Genomic DNA, 25,128 nt, shown 5'->3' on the forward strand with positions numbered 1-25,128 from the left:
TGTAGCTCTGATCTTTGCACAAACATAAGAACCACAGCCCCAACCAAAGCCTCTGTAGGCAGACTTATACTACATACACCTGTTCCATGTGTCACCATCACCAGACAGGAGAGCATGTGTCTTTTACTCAGCGTCTGCCAACATCAATTCATCACACTTCCATCGCCTATAAGTCACTCTGTTGCTCAGGCGGCCGTGCATTTGTGATTAATCACATCGACCGTCCTTGCCTCCCTGTTCATCCTCTGTTTCATCTATTAGCTTCGTCTCTACCTCCTGTCTGGTCCTGTTCTCAACGAGACACGGCAACAGAGCTGAGGGGGGGCGCAAAAACAGGAGGCACAAAAAAGGACGCAGCGGGCGACGGCACAGGAGGAGGTGGATGCAGAAGGCTGACACTCACAGCACTGTGTGGAGGGAGCATGGAGCGGTCGCTCGGGTTCTTCTTCATAGGCATACTGGGGTTACCAAAAACAAGCAGCAGAAACAGACATGTTAGACGAATAACACGGAGGCTTTTGACTAAGAGTTGCTGGATTATAGATGACATAGGAGACAGTAAAACTGTGAGATTCTTACATCTTGATCTCTCATTGCATTAAGTTGTTCAAGTTTCTTGGCCCAGTATCTGGCTTCCTCTTCTGGGATGTCTAAAGCACAACAGAGATACTCTACTCAGCATGTCAATTACTCATAACACACATTTCTAAGCCTCACTCGCTGTATACTCTGTTATAAGCACAGATGATATCCTACTGATTTGTTATAATGTCATGCTAGTAATAGGTGTTGCAAGAGGCACTAAGGATAGCAAAAAACTGGAAAAAAAAACGTGCTGACCGCAATGTAACGGGAAATCATAAAACAGAAGTCCTCCCAAACAGATGGAGCCATGAAAATGGTCAAAATTAGTTAAACTGATAGACGTCATGGTTTCAAACAGCTGCTAAATGTAGTGAAGGAACTGTTTCACCTACAGCTAATTTCAAAAAATCAAAAATAAATGTCACATTTTAGTAGAAAAACTAAAGATAGGATAACACCCGAATCAGCTACAGTCATTTAAGTGGCCAAGGTTCGATCAACATTTTTTAAAAAAGTGCATAGAAGCTGTATAAATTGTAGTAACGTTGTATTAAAATAAAGATTTATATATCTGAAACCTAACAGACACAGTTAAGATAAATCTATTAAATTGGATCAGAGGAATACGATGAATAAAAATCTGATAAAAGGCCAAACCTAATGGCAGTTCAAAGCGAGTGTCGAGCAGCAGCCTGTGAAAGGTCGGGTCTTTGGTTCCACAGATCTCATTCTCAGACATGATCGCGTTGGAGTCCAGGGTCAGCCACTGACCTGGACCGTCCTGGAAAAGACAGGGGAGTAATACAACTTCTACCTTACTTTATTATACGGCAGAGTGTCTTCTGGTGTGGGCTTGAAGTCAGTCTTTGAAAGTCTGCTTCTAATGCAATAATATATATAACACAATTTTAAATGATCACTGGTTTACACATGCATTAAACTCTTTACAACAAAATGAGAAGCTCTACCTGCCAACTCCTTTTAACCTTTTAATGTGGACTTTGCTAAATTTGATACAATAGTACTTCTGTGAGATTTCTCCTGTTAGATCAGGAAAAGAAAAGGACTTTTTCTTGGGTTGAGTGGCTTTACTTTGACCTGAGTATATATGGCTGCAAGTGAAACTGGCTGTAATGTCCCTGCTAGCTTTAAGAACAAGAAAAGATCTTAAACATACTGATAAATTAATCACAGAGCCTTTCAGTGTAAAAAAATGACTAATCTCAGACGGGCAAATAATATCAATTAGAAGTGGAGGAATCCAAGGTATCACAGATAAAACTAATGTCTATTTATATATACGATGATCTACTCATAATCAAGCTGACACTTTGAGTACATATCTGTAATTTTCATAATTTAGTTGTTACATTGCTAAATAAATCTGATTTATAAAGTCTCAAGAAAAGAAAAAAGTGTAACTATCTGAATGTTTAAAGTCAGGACTGAAAACTGTCACCTTTGTAGGAACTTTATCCAGAATGTTTGCAAATATTTGCCCTTGTCCTCATTCAAATGTAAATGAGCGCTTTCTAATCTTCAATTCATTAGCTTTAAATGAATTTCTGCACTAGATTTGTCAGATTAGTGTTTGTACATTTCTCATTTTTACATTTTTAGTCAACTTCCATCACAGAAATAACCCTCAGCATGTATGAAGTATGAATTTGATAAATACATATATGGACTACAACTCATTATATACTCAGTATATAAGTCCTTTAGAATGATTTACTTACTTTAAATAAAATAGAAACAACCTAAAAACTCATGTGCGGTAGATGCGTACCTCGTTGGACTGCCGTATGTTGCGCAGAGGCATCCATAAGGTTCCCACCATGGTGTCCCAGATCAGTCCTTTGTTCCACACCTCCACTGTGAGGCCCAGATCCAAGCGGTTTATTTCACTGCGCAGCAGAAACAGTCAATAATCAGATACCAAAAAGAAATATAAATGGCACAAATGAACAGAAGGAGACAGATGAAACGGAGGATTTCCAGCATAAATTTGTTTTTTTCTTTTTGCATTTAAATCTGATGATGGATGTGCACCATGATTCAATCTGTTTAGTAAATGGGTCCTTCAGCATTAGGAGGTGGTGGCTGTCAACAAGGCTGCTGGCAGGATATGACACAGCAAAGATGGGAGACTCTCTAAGCCTTATATCTCCACTAAGCAACCCTTACGTACAACACGTGGACCCCACGTCAGGGACTAACAAATATCTCTTGTAAATATCTGACTGCAGATCATCACTTCACTGTGCACCCTCGACTGATTATCGGCCTCTTGCTATAACCACAGGATCAAATGAAAAACCTAATAATGACTGTGGCTTTGATGTCAAAGTGCCTTTTTCTGTTTCCAGAGGAGCCAACAAAGTAATCAGGGTGCTCTGTTTAATTTACTCTATTGATATGTGTGCGGCAGACAGAACAGTGTTAAAAGCACCTATGGAGAAGTTCTGAAGCATTGAGACAACCTGAGAGGCGAGAAATCCTCTAGATTGGGCGTGGAGCAGCGCTAACATCAGCAGAGCTGTTACGTCATTGTTTCCCCACAAGAGGGAGGCCGAATGGAAGTAGGAAAGGAAAAGAGAACTCTTTTTGAGAAATGTAAATACCACATCTGACCCTGCTGGCCTGAATGCACAGCATCTACAGTGGTACCGAAGCCCTGTGACAAAACAGTCTCTATTATTATTATTATTATTGTATGGCTAGTAGCTTGATATTTCTATGCCATTATGAACCACAGGCACGGATATAGTGAAACTACTATTAAGTGTTAATCATGGAAAGCCTACATTATGATGCTTTAATTTCTTTTAAGTTTATTTGAAAAAAAACAACCAGAAGTGAATAAACATGTTTGCAACGGAAGCAAAAGCAACAAGACAAAAAGATGCCTTCTCAGGTATATTTGCAGACGGAGGAGCAGTAAAAGAGACACTTACAACATGAAGTCCTGCTCCCAGCAGGGTTGACTGCCACGCACAGCGATGGTGGTGCTCTTAACATTTTGCACCTTCAGGGTCACGTATGTGTTAAATTTCTCTGTGAGAGGTCAAACGAAAACATCACCACAGTCCATTCACTTTAAATAACCTGCTTTAAGAAGTGTTCGCCGCTCACCTTGGGGTCCATCAAGCTTGCCTTTCTTTACTGCAAACAAATAATAAAACAAAACAAAACAAGACATTAGTCCTCTTAGCCTCTGCGTTTTCAAAACAGTTTATGATTTATGGCATCACGTGATTCTACCACACAGTCCAGTCAAACCACTGCCAGTGCTTTATGTTGATAGCACGGATTGGCGGATGACTGACAGCAGTTTGGCATTTTGGCAAGCTGGTAGGAGGCCTGCGATTCTCAGCCTGGAGCCCCTCTATGCTCTTTGAGTAGAATGCCAGGATCTTAATATGAAAGACGGCGCCCGCTCAGCAGATGTCACAGTCTCTGAGTCAGTTCTTGGAGGCCAGAGGGAACATTTGTGCAGGTCAAAGCAAAAGGGTACACCAGGAGCCCTGCGTGCCTTGTTAACTCTAAATTATGTATGTATGTATATCCCCTCAAAGTTGTCACTAAATTAAAAAAAAAAGAAATAAAATGAAACCTTGAGCAGTGCTGCCATTTGCTTGAGACAATGACAAAACTTTGCTGAGCTGCCACTGCCAGACCCTCATCGCAGGGTCCTCCGGAAGCACCTCAATGACTTTTAAAACCACACTGACGTCAAAAGCTTTTTCATTATTCATTCAATCTTGCACCCCCGTCGATGTCTACCATCTCTGTTCAGCGGTGAGGTATTAATATTCAGAGTGCTGGTATTTAATCCCCGCTGATTGCATCTTTTCATTCATGATACATTCAAAGAAGGAACACAGACAACGGACAGAGTTAAAAGGAGATCTAAGAGGATGTCAACAAGTTCCTTTTTTTATTCAGCCAAGCGAAATGAATGAGCGCAATTAGAAATGGAAAAACGATGATGAAAAAGCAACACGTTCTGAGTCATTTTCTTAGCCGGTGAGAACAGGAGCGATAATCATTGTGGACAAATTGGTTTCTTAAAATAGCATTACCCCAGCGAACCTCTGGGATGATGCCTATCTCTAAAGCAGCGCTTTAATTCAGGTGCCGGAGTTGCTGGAGTGGGGAAAGTGTGTGCTTTTTAGCCGACTTCAAAGTAAGACCCTCCTGATTTTTTTTTTTCTTTTTTTTTTGCCTGCTGACAAAGCGGTCACACCAGAGGGGTAGGGGAAGTCCAATTCCTTGGAAGCAATAAACATACAGATCAACATGTGCTAAAGGCAGTAATTGACAGATGCACTTTAAGTGCTTGCTAGCCAATGCTCACTCCCTCACACGAAGCGTTCTTTCCTCACCCAGTCTTCTCTCGATCTCTGCCCCCCCCCCTGCCATGTGGCAAGTATGCACGTGTGCTCCCTTTCTATCTCTTTCACTTGTGCTCCATTAATCTCTCTGTGGAGCCGCCGGATGCAGGCAGAGTGAGCTGCATCCCCAACACTAAAAATAACCACTCCAGTGTGACAGGGGAGGTGGAGAGAGGGGTGCTGGCAAAGAGGGGAGAGGAGGGGGGTGTACGAGAAGGTAGGAGGAGGATTTGCTATCGCGCGCAAGGCTAAAACCAGCACTGCTGCACTTACCACACAGAGAAAAGGGTTGAAGGGGAGTAGGTGAAAAGAAAAAGGGTGTTACATATTGTGATGCAACAGAAAACAATGAACCGCAGCAATTATAGGAGCTCGTTGTTTTTTTTTCCTTTTCCTTTCTATACTGAGGAAAAAAACGAGCAAATGCAGCTACTAGCGCTCTGGAGCAGAGGAGCTAAAGTTTTTTTTTTTTTAATTTGTTGAGGTTTTCGAATCAATAACTTTTACAGAGCTCACGTTTTATACTGACATCGGCAAGGATGAGATACAGCTGAGGTTGTAGAGCGAGAAATTGAAGACATTCTTTAAAAAAAAAAAAGAAAAAAAAGAAATCTGAAGCTAGAAAGCATCTAAAAGGAGGATACTAATATATCCTGTTGTATATACTATAGAGTAAGAAATAAATATGGTCTAAGAGCTAGAAATTTCACATTACTACTGTTCAAAGGTTTTGAGCAGTCAGAATATTATTTCACAAATATAAACTCTAATGATCATTTTCTTTAAATCAGTTTACATAATATAATATGAGCTAATGGGAAAAGTGAAAATCAAAAGAATATTTGGTGTGATCGCCCTTTCCTTTCAAAGTGGTACCAGTTCTTACAGGTACACTTACACAAAGTCAAAAACTTTGTAGGATTATTGCCCAGTTTATGATTAACGAATTACTGTACAGCTAACAGGTGCTAATGATGATCAGTTTTATATGCAGTCATTATGTAAAACAGAGGCGGCAGTATAGGAGGCTTAAAACTGGGTGAGGAATGACCAAACTGCTACCAAGGTGAAGATGAAGAAGACCGTTTCACGTCACAGGTCAGACACCACGGCAAGACTGAAGACAGCACCAGGATACGAGGTACAGTAGTTAGAGTACAGCAGCAGGGTCTCACTCAGACAAAGGTTTCAAAGCCCATTCGCAGGTCAAGATGTGCTGCACGAAGAAGCAGGTAATGTTAAAAGCTGTAAATGCTGTGACCTGCCGAGGCCCAGGAAGCTTGGTTGCGGCAGATGAAAGGTAAATCGTGCTTACTTCAATATTAAAATCGGAAAATGTCCAGTGGTGTCATCTGCTCAGAAGTGGCAGGCACCTGTGAGACCCAGATATGCACAGCTACTAAACGGAGAAGTTTGTTTATAGTGGTCTTCGTGGAAGAAGTGTGACCCAAAAGCCAAGCCTCTGACGTTACAACAAGGCCAAGCATCTCATGAAAACATAAATACTGGGGTGCGCAAAAAAAAAAAAAAAATGGAAGCAGGTGCTCTGAACTGACGCAAAATCTGGAACATTTTTTTCCTTCAGAAGGTGGTTTGTTCAACAAAGAGCTGAGACTGGGACAATAATAAGGCAACGGAGACATGTAGTGGAGATTCCTTACAAGTTTGGGGCCGGATTTCTACAATAAACAAAATAAATAAAAGTTAGGAATTCGGTCAGGACTAATGTTGTCCTCCAGCTGATACTTATCCATCATGCAATACCATCAAACAACCATCCAGTTGGCTCTAAACTCATTCTGCAGCAGGAAAATGACTCCAAACGCACAGCTAATGTCAAGAACTATCTTCAGCATAAAGGAGAACACGGTGCCCACGCAGATGAAGACAAAAAGTGACACCAAACAATTCAGAGTCTTAATTTTCTAATCCCTGGTTTTCTGCTTCAAGAAGGAAAATTGAAAGTAAAAAGCATGTATCTGAATCCCTGATAACTTGCAGCGATAGGACTGAATAGATGCTGAGAGGAGGTGAAACTGGTGTCTTCTAAACATCTGTGTGTTTAATGTGTGTGTTGGCATTTTGAAAAAAAAAAAAAAGGGTGCCACATTCTGGATGTCAGGGAGGTTCGAATATGCTTACTCAGCCTCGGTGACACAGTCCATCCTTTCAGAGATTATATTTAACAGCACAAGATATGGAAGTCGATTAGAAACAGCTCCGAGCAGGTAATGCTACATGACTGTTGCAGCACAGGGAGAACAGCCACGCCCCTTGTCTTCCTCATTTCTCCATTCCCCTCAAGCCACCATGACAAAAAAAATAAAGTTTGGTACTGATACAAACGTAGACGCAAACCCATTAAAAAAAGAGAGACGGAAGAAAGAATGCAAACAGAAAATCTTATTAGAAAGCTACACCAACAAAGCTAAAAGACCGAACAGCCAATGAGTCTTAAAAAAAAAGAGTTCATTACCAGTTTAACCCTGAGTAAAACTAGCCAAAAAAATCACAGATGATCTGACAAGCATATATAAAAACTTAAGCTGGAATTTACAGTTATGGTGCATACAATCCATTTAGCAGTTTTTGTACATTTCTGCTGCTCTTGGGGCTAAATCTAATATTTCTGGAGGTCTCCAGGATACTGGTTTTTCAAAACATTTAAACCATTTCCTCGTTTTCTACCAAATGAATGACAGAGGGCAATTACATATGACTGACAGCATTTTATGAATCAAATACAAAGAGCTTGAAAAGGGAAAATTCAAGGATAAACGGCTTGTTATCGAATCACAAAATAAAGCCCCAATCTGGGGAGGCTGAAATTCTCTGGGGGGCTTTTAACGAGTTCCTTCAGTGAATAAGATCTAACAGAAAAGGGTGAAACATGCCATGAGCAACAGAAACACGATATTACAGAGAAGTGACAGGACACAGTGGAGGAGTTGGTGCCAATTCAGGAAACCGAGAGATCCCTGGAAAACGTGACACTACGGATGAACAGACTTTTGCTCATCCAGGAAGCGTAAAAAAACTATATTAGCATGAGAAAGATATTTGTTTTTACCTAATCTCATTTCGTTTTGCACACATCTATTTCTTCAGCAAATAACGCACCGAGGCTGGAACATTTCAGTGAGTGCAGCTTTTATTCCAAATGTTTTTTTGGTATTATTTTACTTAGAGAAATCCTGAAGAGACAAACTGATACTGGAAAAGGCTGCATCTTGGTTTACTGGGCTCGAGGAGCACACACCTATACACTGCTCCAAAACATGAACCTAAAACGAGTCAGTTTGTCACACAGTCTTAAAGAAAATACATTAGAAGTTCTTTGAAACACTTTCATATTATTGTGCTTTATTTTAAACCATTTTCCAGCATGCTTTTATATGCATTCACTATATTTTTAAACCCATTTTGATGCAACTTTTACCTATAATTATCCAGCACCAAAGATAATGCATGGTGCTTTTTTTTTATTTTACACAGCTGGTGGAGGAAACGAGCAGTACGCCGTGCCAAGACATGCACTGACAGCTTTTTCCTCTTACCTCCAACACACAGCAAGGACATTTCTTAGGCGTCTCCTTTGAACAGGGACCAGCTTCTTCACCAGCTTCCTAATTGGCAGAGCCAATCTGCGGACTGCTGCAGTACGGGAATGAATGACTGGGCTGCAGGGAGAGAGCGAAGCCAGGCGTCGCTGGTTAGAAACACCACGGCCCGAACCGGTTCGTGATATCCGGCAAAAAAAAAAAAAAAAAAAAAAAAAATGACACCGACCGTCTTCCCGCTCGGAGAGTTCTCGCAAAACGTCGCCGTCCTCCCGGTGGGTTCCCGCGACGAGTCAGCACTCTTTCCTCTTCACTCTCAGCTCTCCAGTCCCCAACAAACAGCCATCTTGTTCAGCTTCAGCACCACCAGCTGCGTGGACAGCAGTGACGTCAGAGCGCGTGTTGATCCCTTATGGCAGGCCGATGTTACATATAATCGCTCCACCTAGAAGTACTTTTTATTTTAGATATCAGGAATAGCCTTTAGCCTGAACAAAATGACATTCCTTCCTGTCAGAACTGAGAAAGATATCTAAGATGATATTCACACTTGTAACAATTATCTGTATTATTTTTTTAATGTTTATTAAATTTTATGTTTTATCATTTAATAAAACTTAGTATGCATGGTCAATATCCATATTTCAGTTGTTCCTAAATAAAAATATAATTTCACATATCAAATGGTCATTCTTTCCATGCACAATTAACATTTCAGATACCCTAAATATTCTTTTAAAAACACATTTGCTCCTTGATGCGTATTTGACTTTCAGCTCCGTTTATCCACTACTACTTCCATCTATTTTTTTTAAAACACTGTGAACATCCAATATAAGTTTATTTTAAGGAGAAAGTTGTTTTTAAGATATCTATAATTCCTTTGTTGCTAGTCATGACTTTTATTTCATTTGTTTTATCTTCAAATAGCATCCCATAAAGACATCTAAAATCTTTTTAACCATCTGCCAAAAGAGTGTTTCTTGTTATTTATTCCAGTTACTGGTGCTTTTAAGTGACTATAATATGAATACTGAAACTCCATAATGAGTTTTAATGGTTAAATGTTGTTGAGATATTAAAACAGTAATTGGATCTAATTTTTTTTTTCATTATCAGTATCTGAAAAGCTTGTTTCTTCTTGTAAATTCTGCTTCAGACATCCACAATGTTCACTCTAGGCAGGAAGAATAAAACTGGATATCTGCAGCTGAAAACCTGATATACATAAAGTGAAAAGGCTACTTTCTGTGAATAATTAGGTTTGCTATTTCTGATATATAGTTTGTGGACAGGAGAAAATGGCATTTCACTAAGAAAAACTGAGTTATGAATGTCTGCTTTGATGATCCGATCTATTAAAGGTTAAGAAAGTTTGCCACACTAACTATATATTTAATGTTTTCATCACAAATTAGCTTTTAAAATCTATATTAGCAAATAACACCCCGCTCCCAACATGGGGACATTAATAAAGGTGTCAAGTCATTTTCACTTGACTTTTTTATATCAAAATATAATAACCTGACAGGATGTTTACTCTGAGCAATAACATCGACATTTGTTTATAGGACAATGAGTACAAAGTCCTTTATATTCATAACTTTCAGCTATATTTGACCAGGATAAGATTTTATAAAGTCAAAGTACAGCACAGGTCTTCCTGGCATGCTTTTGTATGGATATGTAATTTATTTAAATAATTTTGGATTACTTTATAGATGGATGACCCAAGTATGAACAGTTCAAGATATATTTTAAATATGCAGTGATATTTCAGGAAAAAAGCCTAAAGAATGCATTCAAGTTATTAGAACACAGAAAAAGCTAAATGTATTATTTATCTTAAATTATACAAGGACTGTATATTTCTGTCTGACTGTCACTAAACTCAGTATTAACCTGTTCACATAACTTGAGATTTGGATGATCCAGAGTTCAAAAATAAAAAGGTCAACAGCTCCCTCTGCTGTCACTGTATCCCTGACATTTTAGTTTTTAAACATTTTACTTCTCGCCAAAAAGCAGGCTAAAGTAACATTTTACAATAACTTTAAAAGCTTGCAATTCAAGCATGTGTCCCACATTGACTGAAAACATTAAATAAAACAAATTGTTTGTTGGAAACAGGATGTTCAATGTGGTTTAATGAACATCTGTAAAAATACAAATATAAAGCACAAATATATAATGTTCTGACAACATGAGAAGCACGCTGTCCATCCCACAACTTGTCAAAGTCAAATATGAAGTCAAGCATTTTCGTATTTGCCCATAAGTTTTCTTTTCAGCCCCGTCCAAGTTTCTTTTTTTTTTAACAGTACCGCACACCATTATCCTCATCCACACACCCAACCCTTTTGATGAAAAGCTACGAAACAGGATTCCAGTCAGTCCAAACTTGTTTAAATGGAATGAGATTCCTGAACTGTTAAAAACCACCTATGCTGCCACACAAATTCACATTTAAAAATACGTGCAGTGGTACACATATTTTACATAATACACATATCTGTAAACAATAGACATGTACACGGCAAGAGTTTGTACCCTTTCTTCTGCTGACATTACTACACCCACATTCTGTACAGAATGGCACTGACTTGGACTAATCCCACCAAGCCTGTTAAGTGTCTCTATGATGTCTGGGTGTGCGGGGATCAAGCTGGAGCCTCCTCATAACTTCTCACTGACAGAGAAATAAAGCACAAGAAAAAAAAAAACAAAGTTCACCATCATTTTTAAATACACAAACACATTTCAGCCGCTGCTGCGTCGTCACGAACAGCTGTGCACACCAACATCATTAGACACGCTGCACTGCGTCATTCAGTTCAGTCTTTGTTACCTGTCGAGATGAGAGAGGACCTTGTGGAGTTGGCTGAGCAGGGCGCGGTGCTTATGGGGGTCTCCTTCGAGCACTCCACTGAGACGACTCAGGTATGAGTCGAGATTGCCCAGAGATGCGGTCTCGCCTGTTCCTTTTCAAGAAAACCATTAAATCCACAACTTGTTTGGTTTTCTCATGGAAAATGTCAAAGATGTGTAAATAAATAGAGCTAGATTTTGAATTCACAGTGAGAGATTACATTGTCTGAATTATATTTAATTATAAGACCCAGGAACAGGAGATTTATCTTAAAACATAAACAAGTACTGGTATCTATCCTCTGCCTTACTCTGACTGAAAACTGATAAATGAATCCTAACCTGGCAGTGGGACTGATGACAGACTGTTGACCAATGTGTGTTTAATGGCCTGCAGGTGTTGATGAAGAGCCTGGGTCCGCTTCTCGTCCTGCCCCAGTTCAGCCTCCAGACGCTCTTTAGCACTGTTCATATCATTGATGTGACGCTGCAGAACTGCATTCTGCTCCTCAAACTCAACGTTCGCCTTCCGCAGCCGCCGCAGCTCGGCCTCTCGAGCTTAAAACACAACGGCGAACATTAAATTTAAGTTTCAATTAGTAGCTCCGGCATGCTTTAAACATTGTATATAGCATTTCTGTTTTGTGTCAAACATAGCAGAAAGATTGTTTCCTGCTCTGCCTTTGATACCTTTGTTTTGATCGAGGAATTCCTCCGTAAAAATCGGGATGTCGAATCTGCTTGAGAGGTCAGAAGCCTGAAAGACACACGACCAGCTTGACTGACGACACAGCTCTCTGACGTTTACATAAAAAAACGTCTGAAAATACAAACGCTCTACACTGAAGTGGCACGTACCTTTGTTAAAGACGACGCTGAACTAGAACCAACGATGACAGATGAAGTGTCTTCTGAAAAACAAAAGAAATACGTTTTGTGTTTGTCATGCCACAGAACAATGCTTCTGGTTGCTCGTGACCAGTCGCAAAAAGGAAGTCCACCATGTTTCAAGACTATCAGGGCATACTTAAAAACAATCTGGTCTCAACTAGTTTTAAAATCGTTCAAATCAAACTTTAAAAACACACAACTGGTTTTACGATGTCAATATGCTTAAAAAAATAAAGCCAAAACCACCCTATAAACAAACACACAGCAGATAAGCAGTACTCAGCCTAAAAAACACGAGTTGAACCTTTTTTAATTCTCTTGTCATGTATCTTGGCACTGGTGATCTGGAAGGCTTCAGTCTGCTGATATTCCTTCAGCTCCTGAGCGTACTGCATCTTCTCTCGCTCTGCCTCATCGAGGTAGCGCTGTACACACAAATACATGCTTTATGAAGGAAACGGCAGCATTAAAATTTCAATGACAGGTGAATGAAGCTCTTAAAAATAAAAGCAATTCAACAGAAGTTATGGTTGCTGAAGACACAAAGCTGTGTGTGGAAGTAAATACCGACTAAGGCAAAAAAAGGCCCCTTGTTATTCTTGAATATGACTGATCCCAACTGGCTGGGATCGTTATCAAAAACTAGGCGTACTGCGTTGGGTTGTGTTAATAATATTTACAGTGATGTAATGACAGGTACCTGTTTGTCATTGGGAGCCAATCGTGTCCACTCTGCTCCGAGCCTCTTGGTGATTTCTGGAAACGGTAGGTCGGGGTACCGGGACCTCATGAGTTCTCGCCGCTCGTTCAGGAAGCGGACGTAACCCGTGACCGGTGCCTTGGGACCATTGGGCAGAACCTTCTTTCTTTTCTTTCCCTTCGGCCAGCCTCTTTTTTTAGGCTGCAGAGAAGAGAACAAACACATACTCACCTCCTCCGACATTTGCCAACACATGATTTCCTTTATTGTCTACACTATTATTTGTTGAACAGCCTCGTAGAACATAGTCTTGATTGCTTTGTCCAACCGTTATGAACAATCAAGACGATTACACGTGATCTGATATACAAATGAAATGGCAACACATTTTGCAAAGAAAACAACATGTGCAATTAATCAGTGTGCATTATTTCAATTCTTAGTTGACTGAAAACTTGACAGATTGATTATTGCACCCTTATTATGCACGTATTTATAATCTGGCTACAATTAAACCTGCTGCAGTTTAATATATCACTAATATGTAGTTCATCCTTGTAAAAAATGTAGCACATTGCATCTGAAAATCTCCAGTTTGTTTTGTAGTCTCTTTATTGATTATGTCTCTGTTTTAGTGATTTATTCCCACGAATATGCCTAAATAGCGAATTATTGTTACTAGTAAAAATAAAAGACATTCAAACACTGCGACATGTGTTAGTTAATTACTGCGCTGTAGCAATGTAACCAGCTTTAATATGATACTAGAAATTAGCTGAAATTACACAATGGTGGCAGCCTTCTTCCTCAAACACGTCAGCAAAACAGAAAAACTTTCCAAAGCCAGTTTCTTCAGGTCCGGTGCAGCAGTACCCACCTCCTCTTGTGGTTGGTCCGCTGCGCGTGAAGCTCTGGGCTGCTGCGACGCATCACTCTGCTCCTGTTTGATTCCTCCCATGGTTTCCCTTCACGATACTCGCTGCGTAGGGAAGAGCCGGAGGGGTGTTCTGTTTAAAATAAAATTACAAAAAAATTGAAAGAAGAGAACATAAAAGGCGTTAATATATCGGCAGAAAGCTAACCCGGCTGCTAGTTGCTAGCACTCGGCTGGTGGCTAACGTTTTCTGCTCGGACTCGCACGCACACACAGACACACACACACACAAAAAGAAACGGGCGAAATTCTGGCAAAAATATTACCAAACGAGGCCCAATTTTCGATGGAAAATTTAAATAAATACATACGTGGAATAATTATTATTTACGGGAATCAGTGACGGTTTTCTTCAACGCGAAATTTAGTCTACTTTTCTTGGAATAAACGTTTAATTCTCACCAGATAATAATGTGTCCGTGGGCCAAACAGGAAGAGGAGTATATCTGCGTTCTGATTGGTCGATGCGGAGACTCCTGATTGGTCGGTTAGTTAAATCATCCCGCCCACCTTTTATAATACAACCATACCTGTACCAAGAAGATAGACCAATCACTGGGAAAGTTTCAACCTCATAGGCTTTGTCTAGTTTTAAACTGACGTAAAATATGACGCTCAATCAGTTCATATTCAATTATTTTTCAGAAAACATGTTTCCATGTTTCACTCTGCATTATAAACAAATATTAATGTATTTTCCTTTTAAAAACTTATTTTATACGGACCTTGTGTATCTACGTTTTGCAGCTTTTGCAAAGTACAGAACGTAGATAACAGACTTTGTTTTATATTAAGATTTTTATACAAATTAACAAATACCAAAACGTGTTTCACTACACTACTAAACTTAACTCTGTGTGATTATTATAATGGTCACAGAAATAAAGCACATTGCAGATAATATGCATCTATATTTACAGCCTACTTTTTTGGTATAAGTCATAAAGGTAAATTAGATAAAAACCACTAAAAGATACTAAAATTCTAAAGTACTGCCTGCTTGGAAATAAATCAGTCTATCAAACAAGTTTTAACAAATTATAACAGACTGACCAACTATGTATGTAACAAATCTTTTAATTAATATAAATTAAAAGGTACAGCTCCACTGTAGTCTATTATTTTATCACACCCAACTCAAAATGGGCAAACTACTTATTGCTAATTAGTTGAAAAATAACTACTTATTTCTTAAAAGATCCCAAAATAAATATAATAAACAAAAAACATTGAAATTAAGAAATTGGTGGTAGTGCAGAAAAGAAAAGTGTTATTAGATCAGATCGATTTCACACTATAACAGATCATGCATAATTTACTGTACAGCTTCTAAAAGATCTGATTTATGAGTAGTTCTTGTCACATGAATTTAAAAGTCTGCAGTGTTGAGTTGAAGTTTCTTCATAATTCAGAAAGAATGATTGCTCACATTTATGTATTATTGGGCTTTATTTAAGGTTAGTAAAGTCTGTGTGTTGACAGGACTAAGGATACCAAAAAAGTTGCCTCTGTGGCATCAGTCAATCAATCATGACCCTCCTGAGAATTTTTTACTGCCCGCTACGCCCCAAACCCGTTTGTATTTGCATCCATTGTCTTCCTGATTGATCACTTGTAATTTTTTCCCTTTACTCCTGCGATGGTGATATTTTTTAACAATTTCAGCCTTTAGTTTTAACATTCAACATTTTATTTCCCCTGAATAAATACTTCGTAAAACTCAAACCTTTTTAGTATTTACTTTAATACATTTGCCCAAATTTCGACTAAAATACAAGGAACTGAACCAGAAGTGATAATTTTCCCTCTTTGCTCACTTATAATCTTTTATTACAGACTCTGACAGGTAACTCTAAGAAAGAAATTAAGTTTTAAGAAATAGACAAACATCAAAAGAAAACAGGCAAAGCAAGTTTTTATTTTCTTTTATTTTTCGTTTACAATTTTTGTGGTCATTTCTTTATTATTATTATTGTCGATCCTTTTGGCAAACATTGGTGCTTACTGTGTTCTGTACAGTCCGGTCCCATAAGATAGAGTTAAATTTGGTGGGTAGAGAGGAATGACGAGTGCCAGATGGAGTCCAGGCTTTTACAATTTGTCCAGGTAGTTGTCCAGGGCTGGAACACCTTCTTTGAGACCCTTACGCTTACGTGTCTCAAGGACAACTACACCAGGCTTGGTTCCAGCTTCGAGTGGGTTTCCAGGGAGGATCTGCCAGTGGTCGAACACGCACTGTGGGAAAGCCTGGCCACCGGTGTTGGAACGAAGGTCGGCTGTGAAGCCTGGGAACAGAGGGGATTAGGTCAGACGAGCCGTATAACATGATTTTAACCAACATTATGACTACAGGAGTCATAAAAAGCAACAAAGCAGACAAATGTGAGAACATTTTTGTTCCACTGTCAAAAATAAGCTAGAAATGAAGTTTTAAGAAAACAGGCAACATCACTTAATAACGTGAAGACAATATGACTTGAGAGAAATCGCCCTGCTCCTGTCATTATAACACTACACTTGAGCCTCTTACCTTCCATCATTTAATTTGGGTATCTGCATCTAGAGCAGTGAAGGTGCCTCTGACTGGCCTAACATAATCCAGGGTGTGAATTCACAACACTGTAAAACTGCCTACCAAAATGCAACTACCGTAAACGCTCTAACCCTGATAAAAAAAATGGAAAATATAGCGACTTATTTGTCAACTGGAGCTCAGTAAAGTCTGCCTGAGACCATCTACTTGGCTACTAGTGAAGGGAGAAGTGGATCATCTGCAGCTGCTGTGTAACGCTTCACCACAACTGGAGATCAACTGTGATGATTATGTTGGCAAGTTAGACAGTATTTTTTCTTAAATTTATATTCATTTGACTTCATTATGCAGCACAAGTTAGTTACAATTAGCTCTGCAGTGCTTAACGATTAAGGACATATTTATGTTCAGATGTACACAGATGCAGGAGAAACTTAAACCATATCTGAGGCTTTGTTAAACAAAAAAATATTGCATTTGGGAAACAATACACTTTCTTAACCAAGCTTAGGAAGTCTAAAATTATTTTAGGGGTCTTCTCTGATTTGGACTTGTACAATGTAAAAGGATGTGTGACATCTTTAAAAAAAAAAAAAAAAAAAAAAAAATTCACTCTTTTTAATTATTCAAGGACTTACCAAATGACTCCATGACAGGCAGGTAGGCCTTGATGACATACATGGGTGTTCCCAAGACCCTGGACTCCTCAAACACATGACCACGCCTCCTGGTCAACACACCGTAGATTCCACCCATAGCTGTTTCAGGGCACTGCAGAGTAAACATACATAGAATAAGAAACACTGACAAGAGCTTTTTAAATTAACATGACAAGCAAACCAGCTCTGAGATGCAACAACAATTTTACAGCAGCAAAAAGCCTGGCATTTTTGAACCCTACAAACATCCAAGTTAGATTAGCAAAAACAAAAGAGACAGGTTAGCAGACAAAAACAGAAAAGGCAACATTTTTATTGGCACTTACCTGGATCTCCACCAGGTAGACTGGCTCCATGATTCTTGGGTCTGCTGTCAGCTCGCAGGCATACAGAACTCTACGAGCTGTGGGAATGATCTGACCACCACCACGGTGAATAGCATCTGTATGCAGGGTCACATCATGGATGTCAAAGCGAATGGCACGCATGTTCTCTTCACAGAGGACTCCCTTAAACACAAAAAAACAAAGTTCAGCATGGGATAAAAGTGACAGAAAATCCTATTAAACAGGTGTTTATATTTGGGTACCCACCTCCTTGGCTGCCCACTGGAAACCAGCCACAACGCTGTCCTTGATCTCGTTAAGGTACTGCACTCCCTTGGTAACATCCACCAGCAGGTTAGGTCCGTTTCCATCAGGACCGAAACACCAGATCTTCCTGGCCTCACCAACATCCCACTCATACTTGTCGGCAAGGTAACGGGCACGGCCCTTAAGCTCCTGCCGATGGGTGACTTCGCCCTTCTCGATGTCTTCTGCTAGGCCCTCTTCGAAGGGACGGGCCTTCATGAACAGACGGTTGTGCTTGTTGGGTGACTTTGACAAACACATCACCTCTGACTCTGCACTGACTGTTTCTCTGTAGGACACCACAGGATCAGATTTCTGAGAGAGAGAGACACACACAAAGGGATATTAGATTTAAATGACCATGAAACTTATTCTGCTAAAATATTTAAAAAATGTTTAACCTTGATTGGAATGCAAGCATGGTCCTCCTCCAAATCTTTCAGACAAATCTCCAGATGCAGCTCTCCAGCTCCAGCAACAATGTGCTCTCCAGACTCTTCAATGATACACTGCACCATAGGATCAGACTTTGAGAGACGCTTCAATCCCTCCACCAGCTTGGGCAGGTCTGCGGGGTTCTTTGCCTCCACAGCAACTCTCACCACAGGGCTGACACTGAACTTCATCACTCTCATATTGTGCGCCTGCTCAAAGGTAGTGATTGTTCCGGTTTTGACCAGGAACTGGTCCACTCCAACCAGACCCACAATGTTACCACAAGGCACATCTTCAATGGGCTCAACATAACGACCCATCATCAAAATGGTCCTGACAAAAAAATGAGAAAAACAACTCAGATGAGATAAAATGCATCAATCTTCTGACTGATTCTGAGAGCAAACAATGACACCAACCTCTGAATAGGTTTCAAGTAAAGATCCTCCTTCTTTCCAGGGACAAAGTTTGGTCCCATAATGCGACATTTGAGGCCAGTGGACACAGATCCGGAGAACACACGACCAAATGCATAGAAGCGACCCTTGTCACTAGTGGGAACCATCTTTGAGATGTACATCATGAGGGGGGCCTTGGGGTCACAGTTCTTGATACCTGGTAACCAAAAACATTTAATTTAATCAGTATTCACCTAAATGAATTCAGAACTGTATTTTTTTATTATAACTCGTATATAATCATTTAATTTATTCATCACACTAGTTAACACCATTCATGTAATTGGCACAATCTAATCTTTCCAAAAACAACAAAAGTAGTAAACTGACTGCATACCCATGGCCGCCTCATCATCTCCAGGCCCTTCATAGAGCAGCTCACAGCGATACTTCTGGGCAGTGACAGGGGAGGGGAGGTGAATGGTGATCATCTGCAGAAGAGCTTCTCCAGCAGGCAGCCAGCGGCGCATCACAGCCTTGAGGAGAGGCTTACCCTCCTTATCCCTGTCCTCAGCATCCAGTTTGACATCGATCTTCTGGATCAGCTTGGCAGCCTCGTCCTTCTTGAAGTTCATGATGGCATCAAACACCTAGAACAAAGTTTAGTTGGCATTACATAATTTATCACAAGCCAGGACACAATACATCTGTGCACTCTACACCCGCTCAGGCTGAAGTTTATCATCACTGTAAATCAGGTCAAAGTGAAGAATGTTTAAAATCATCACTCGCAGGTATACAGAGCAGTAAGTTATGAAAAAAAAGAGGAAAAAAGCTATATCCCCCAGTAATAACTTCCTTAAACATAGCTTCCATGTTTGCAAAACATACCATTCCCTCAGTGTTTACATTGAAAACAGTCTTACCTTGAAAATGGGGTCCAGAACAAGAGCACAGAAGGTACGAGGACACTTCTTTCCTTCAGCATTCACAGCAGACTTGACAAACTTTCCACTTTCAGTATCGTAATACCTGAAAAAGACAGTAAAATCATTGAGCTACAGAACCAAGATAGGTACATTAATAACGGGAGTGTGATAAATTTCCTCCATTTTGTCACATCATGATTACATTAACAGGTAAAAGCACAGCATTTTAGACGCACCTATCACCCCACAGTTTCTTCATCATGTCCTCCACCTTTTTGCAGCGCTCAGCTGGTGTCATCTGGGTGCTGCCTTTGGCAGCAAACTTGGCTGCATACATTTCAGCAAACTGCTTCAGAGTGAAAGCCCAGCCGTGGAGTCCGGAGCCAAAGCCAATAGTACCAATGACTGGATCAACCTAAGAAATGGCAAAAAAAATAAAAAATAAAAAAAGTGTCAACCTGTCACATTATTTGTGTTGGATTTGTGGCTTATTTTGTAGGTGTTGTTGTGCTTTTAGTAAATCGAACATCAATTCTGATTTCAGCTTGGGATAACTGAAACCTAGAACTAATTAAAATGTTCTTAAAAATAAACTGAACAAAAAAGGATCTTATTTTTATCAAGTCTCAAGAACTTCCCCATATAGAAATTCTAGTTCTTGTTGCTGTAATCTGTGACAGGAAACAGAAATAAACAGAAATGAAAAAAGTGTGTTTGCCACTCACCATGATGTTACCCATTGGTCCATGCTCATCCTCTCCATAAGTGCTGATGATTACGTTGACTGACTCAACGATACGCTGGAAAGTCTGGTAAAGGTCCTCAGGTTCCAACTGCAACTCCAACAAGGCACGGTCCATTTTGTTCATCATCAGGACTGGCTTGATGCGCTCACAGATAGCTTGGCGTAGCACAGTTTCTGTCTGCACGCAGACACCTGGAACAGACAAAATACATATTTAAATCTTCCACAAGTGAGGGATGAGTAGTACCAACTGCTGAACATCATACATGTTTAACCATTTCTTTTTTTTTTTGTTAAAAACAAAAGCAAAACCACCTAGCTTCAACTGTGATTTTGTGAACAAGTTTAAACAATACAAACAAAATGCTGCAGAAATTATAACTTGTTGTAAAGTAAATTAAGAATCATAAATAAAGATGCACAGAAACATTTTTGTTCAACAATATTATATAATCAGCAAGACTGAATTCAGTGTAAAGATACATTGAACTACAAACAGCTAAAATAAAATAAAACACTACCAAGGAAAATATTTTTAAGCGTTCCAAAAACACAACGTCAAAAACTCTTACAATCTCTCAGCTTTGAACCACTAAAGAAATATCTGCTTATATTGTTTTTGGAAACAAAGTAAACCAAAAACATTCAGGAGAAGTCGTATAAACTCACATTACTGTTCAGGTTTTAGGCTTACCAGACACGCAGTCGACTACCACAAGGGCTCCATCGGTAACACGGAGAGCAGCAGTCACTTCGGAGGAGAAGTCCACGTGCCCTGGTGAGTCGATCAGGTTGATCAAGAAACCACAACCATCCTTGCTCTGCTTAATGAAGGCCAAGTCGTTCTCACTCAATTCATAGTACAGGGAGATGGCTCTGTGGGTTACAAATTGTTAAATGTCAAGTTTGGAAAGGGGATATCGTTGACAAAAGGTTCTCAGTACAAAAAAATAAGCATATTTATTGCCAATACAAGTAAACTTGGACAAACGTGAAATCACAGGATTTTGAAATTGACCTTACAGAATTTTATCACTTAAGTCTCTTATCTCAATTTTCACTTTAAAAATGTGCTGCAGGTTAAAAATGCCACTGAAAAGGCAACAAAATACTCACGTAGACTTGATGGTGATGCAACGTTCCTGTTCATCTTTACGCGTGTCTGTGAAACGCGTCTCACCAGCGCGAGCTGAGGCAATGATGCCAGCCTTGGACACCAGTGAATCCGTCAGGGTCGACTTTCCATGGTCCACGTGCGCGATCACGGACATGTTACGGATGTTGGCCTTTTTGTCCATGATGGCACGGATCTGGTCTACGGTGAAGTTCACCTGAGGAAACACAAATTGCAGTAAATTAAAAAGCAAATAAAAAAATATCTGCTATAATTATCAAAATTAAAAGCTGACCCCCCTTATACTCTATATGAAATTTAAAAACTTGACTTCCTACAGAGCCATTTTGTTATTTACAGCAACTGAGCAACGTTTGACAACTTTAAGCAATATGGGGAAAAAGGAAAATAATGTCAGCAGTTTTGCTTTGAGTCTGAGAAAGCATACACCTGTAAATGTTGCTGACATTAGATAAAGCAAAATGCGCTGCAGTTCCACCCAGGGCGTTGGGTTTCCGCCATCATCAGAGATGACGTTATTGTTGTCTACGTTTAGGGCAAAACCAGTTCAGCACCTTCTATCAAGGGTTTATCTACATTAGCAAGTCATACCTACAAATTCCTGCTTTAGCTAACAACATATTCAACACAACTAGGCGAAAACAAAACCTTTTAACCGGTGACACCCGGCATAACACGTCGGCATTTATAGGCCACGTGTACAGACTTTGAAACTATGCTAAATGCTAACACTGGCGCAGCCAAAATACCGGCAAGTCACTCTTTTTTACGTCCAACAACTTTAAGAGTACATTCTGTTCACGTTACTCACATTGTCACCGACTTATATTCAAATTGAGCCATTCTATTTCCAATTCTACATCTCACTTATTATAATAAAGAAGCAATTTTCTGAGACAACAGCTACTGTTAGCACAAAAAGCCGATTGCTAAAAGGTACTCAATACACCCTATACACCCAGGGAAAACCCATTAATATGATTGTCAGTGTTTTTATCTGTATATTACATAAACCAAAGCCAGCAAATAAAACAAAACGTGTCGAAAACAGTTCAGAGTCACATCAGACAGCCCTGAAGGCCTATTCAAGCTAGCGGCAGATTACAAAATGGTTGCCATTTTGATCCGTGAAATCTCACAAGAAAGTTGTTTAGTAATCTGTCAATGCTGAGATAATGACAATTATGTTAGCGCCAACAGTATTTTCTGATGTTATAAGATTTATTATTATAATTAAAAGACACTAGAAACTCACCATTTTGACAGATGGTTTTGGATTCTCTTGATGGAGAAAAGAGAAGGAATTTTACACTGCCCACCTCACGAGGGCATAGGCAGGGAAGAGGACGCTGACGTCAGAAAACCGGATTTTATATGGGCTGCGTCAGCCTCGTGCGTCGCAACGTACAGATGTTACCTAACGTTACGCTGCAGCCACTTCCCTAAACGTGCCTTTGTAATTTCTGGGTTAACTGTCTTTTCCAGCAAATTACCCATTAAACCCACCGCTTCTGTCGCTTGGAACAACAAAGATATTCTGTCTTGAAGCACAATATATTTTATTTGTTTTATTTATTTTTTGTGTCGTTTTAATACGATTCAAAAAAGTGCTTTACAGTTAATAATAAACCCAATCTGAGCTGATGTCTTGATGGAAGATAAAAAAAAAATCATTGGTTTGACTATTTTAATTTTTTCCCAGTTATTTCTTCTGGGTGTGCTCCCACAATTCAACTACAGGCATGTTAGGCATGTTATCGGCGACTGTAACATTGGCCACCCGATTGTTTTGGTCCACCTCAGGTCCTTCAGTGAGTACTGGTAATAATTACCACTTAACATGTTTATAACTGACAATTTATTTGTATATTCATAATTAAAAGATTGCCTACATTAAAACACTGACTAAAAAAAAAAATCACAGTTGAGAGAAAAAACAGACATAATCATCAATACAATTTAACTAAAGCATCTATATAAAATGAGTTTATTGTTAAATTTTAAAGGAAATTTACTCAAATCTGTTATTTGTTTAGGGAAGTGGGTTGTATATTAAATAAGCAAAACTGTATATTAAAAAACTTAAATAATTGCTTTTTGTAATTTACAGCGAAAAGATTTAGTTGTATTAATCCGATCAGATGGAGAATGATTTTTATTGATGTGATCATGGCATGTAGCTTGACTTTTTTTTTTTGCCCCAGCAGATGGCACCTCTGTCTTAGCTTTCAGCCCTCCAAAAGAGTTAAATAAAAGTCATCTGTTGATGCATTTTCCATCTGTCCTCTAATAATCTTATTTGAAAAGACATTTGACTAAAACTTTGATGTCTAACAATTTAACAATGTTCCTTTGCACACAGCTACGATAACAGTAAAATAACAATGGAGCAACAAGTTATGGTGTGTCTATTACAACAAAACAAATAAATAAAGCTAAAAAAAAAACTACAAAAAGCTGCATACATTTTGGCCAGCAGGTATTGCTTTACTTCATTTGAATTACAGAATCCAACTCATATTTTATTTTCCTTTGTAAATTAAGCATAACATGCGTCAGTAGTTGCTTTCTTTTGAAATTTTAGACACATTTTTACATAAATATTATTCTCCTCGCAGCGACTCCATCAACATCATGTGCAGAAGGAAACTTTTCTGATGGTGAACCAAATTAACCCATTAATTTTGTAGTGCAAAGCAATGAAGTTGGCATGAATTACACCAACAGTTTTGTTCCCAAAGTCTGTACTCTGGAAGAGAAATTCTCATAAATATGCATGGCAAAGTGCCAGGCACAGAGAATATCGTGATGCAACGATTGATGAGCTAACAGCTAATTTAAGAGGGCCAATGACATCTTAATACAACTCAAATCTAATTGGAATTTGTAGCAGTTTAAGAGAACACTAATTTATAAATCTTTATATCACTGTCAATTTTGCATTACGTGGTTGTTCAGACAGAAATGTTTTGTTATTCTTGCAAAAATTACTTCAGACTTCCCAAATACTTTTAATGCCCAACCTTGATCAAGTACTAGGGGTGTAGGGGCAGCAGTGGCTCTGGAGGTAAGGGTTCGTCTTATAACCGGTTCGAGCCCCCGCTCCGTCAGTCTCAGCCGTTGTGTCCTTGGGCAAGACACTTCACCCGCCTCGCCTACTGGTGGTGGTCAGAGGGCTCGGTGGTGTCGGTGTGATGGCAGCCTCCCTTCTGTCAGCCCGCCCTAGGGCAGCTGTGGCTACAATGTAGCTTACCGCCATCAGTGTGTGAATGTGTGACTGACTGTAGTGTGAAGCGCTTTGGGGTCCTTGGACTAGATAAAGCGCTGTACAAGTGCAAGCCATTTACCATTTACTTGTCAATGCATACTCTTGCATCTACATTTTAATCTGCAACCTTAACCAAAATGTTATGCAACCAAACAATTAATAAACCCCCAAACAGACATTTAATAGTAATCTTAAAACATCAGTGGTTGACTGTGAGACTGAAACTTGGTCTCTCTGCTTGACAGGCATAACTCTGTAAATTGGGACACAGCTCAAAGGCAAACTACTCATTTTTCCATGTCTACTACCTCAGCAAAAGGGTAAAATTGGTTTTAGGGAACACAAATCAGGAGATTCAGCTTGCATCCTGCTTCTGCTGTGCGACTGGTTTGGTAAGTTATTATAAACCTACAGGTTTTTTTTCAGCGTTCGCTGTTTATGCCCCGGAAATATAACCAA

At 39.4% G+C, this 25,128-nt stretch overlaps 3 protein-coding genes and 1 non-coding gene across 10 annotated transcripts in view; all 4 read right to left on the reverse strand.

Annotated features, from left to right (window-relative positions):
- unc13a (unc-13 homolog A (C. elegans)) overlaps positions 1-9,414 on the reverse strand; it is a 40,059-nt gene extending 30,645 nt beyond the window's left edge. For 4 of the 5 annotated variants that reach the window (XM_017407184.3, XM_037974276.1, XM_017407180.3 and 1 more), the window contains exons 1-8: positions 8,772-9,414; positions 8,540-8,662; positions 3,721-3,750; positions 3,543-3,642; positions 2,375-2,492; positions 1,243-1,366; positions 580-650; positions 404-458 (exon numbers count right to left, since the gene is read on the reverse strand). In XM_017407184.3, the coding sequence (XP_017262673.1) occupies positions 404-458; positions 580-650; positions 1,243-1,366; positions 2,375-2,492; positions 3,543-3,642; positions 3,721-3,750; positions 8,540-8,561 (520 nt within the window). In that variant the 5' untranslated portion in view covers positions 8,562-8,662; positions 8,772-9,414. Of the gene's footprint in view, positions 1-403; positions 459-579; positions 651-1,242; positions 1,367-2,374; positions 2,493-3,542; positions 3,643-3,720; positions 3,751-8,539; positions 8,751-8,771 lie in introns of those variants that run through there. The other variant, XM_037974275.1, reaches the window with a different exon arrangement.
- A 1,244-nt stretch (positions 9,415-10,658) lies between these two features.
- hmg20b (high mobility group 20B) lies at positions 10,659-14,407 on the reverse strand. Of its 3 annotated transcripts, none has more exons than XM_025003919.2 (9): positions 14,338-14,407; positions 13,879-14,008; positions 13,002-13,202; positions 12,606-12,726; positions 12,269-12,318; positions 12,101-12,167; positions 11,753-11,968; positions 11,391-11,523; positions 10,659-11,231 (listed from the first exon to the last, which is right to left on the reverse strand). In XM_025003919.2, the coding sequence occupies exons 2-9, from the start codon at positions 13,957-13,959 to the stop codon at positions 11,219-11,221; spliced, it is 882 nt and encodes a 293-aa protein (XP_024859687.1). In that variant the 5' UTR covers positions 13,960-14,008; positions 14,338-14,407; the 3' UTR covers positions 10,659-11,218. The 3 variants fall into 3 exon arrangements, with proteins under 3 accessions (XP_024859687.1, XP_017262411.1, XP_017262413.1); XM_017406922.3 differs by having other exon boundaries at positions 12,269-12,321; XM_017406924.3 differs by having other exon boundaries at positions 12,269-12,321; positions 14,247-14,373.
- Positions 14,408-15,833: 1,426 nt separating this feature from the next.
- Positions 15,834-22,788, reverse strand: LOC108230763 (elongation factor 2). Its single transcript, XM_017407266.3, has 13 exons — positions 22,657-22,788; positions 21,383-21,597; positions 20,961-21,142; positions 20,247-20,458; positions 19,758-19,936; positions 19,519-19,624; positions 18,990-19,242; positions 18,614-18,809; positions 18,161-18,527; positions 17,721-18,074; positions 17,454-17,636; positions 17,107-17,239; positions 15,834-16,220 (listed from the first exon to the last, which is right to left on the reverse strand). The coding sequence occupies exons 1-13, from the start codon at positions 22,657-22,659 to the stop codon at positions 16,027-16,029; spliced, it is 2,577 nt and encodes an 858-aa protein (XP_017262755.1). The 5' UTR covers positions 22,660-22,788; the 3' UTR covers positions 15,834-16,026.
- Positions 19,317-19,384, reverse strand: LOC112450234. Its single transcript, XR_003038782.1, has one exon. It is a non-coding gene; the product is annotated as a small nucleolar RNA SNORD37 (small nucleolar RNA).
- Positions 22,789-25,128: the final 2,340 nt, after the last annotated feature.

Source organism: Kryptolebias marmoratus, linkage group LG24 (assembly GCF_001649575.2).
Source record: "Kryptolebias marmoratus isolate JLee-2015 linkage group LG24, ASM164957v2, whole genome shotgun sequence".
Lineage (NCBI taxonomy): Eukaryota > Metazoa > Chordata > Actinopteri > Cyprinodontiformes > Rivulidae > Kryptolebias > Kryptolebias marmoratus.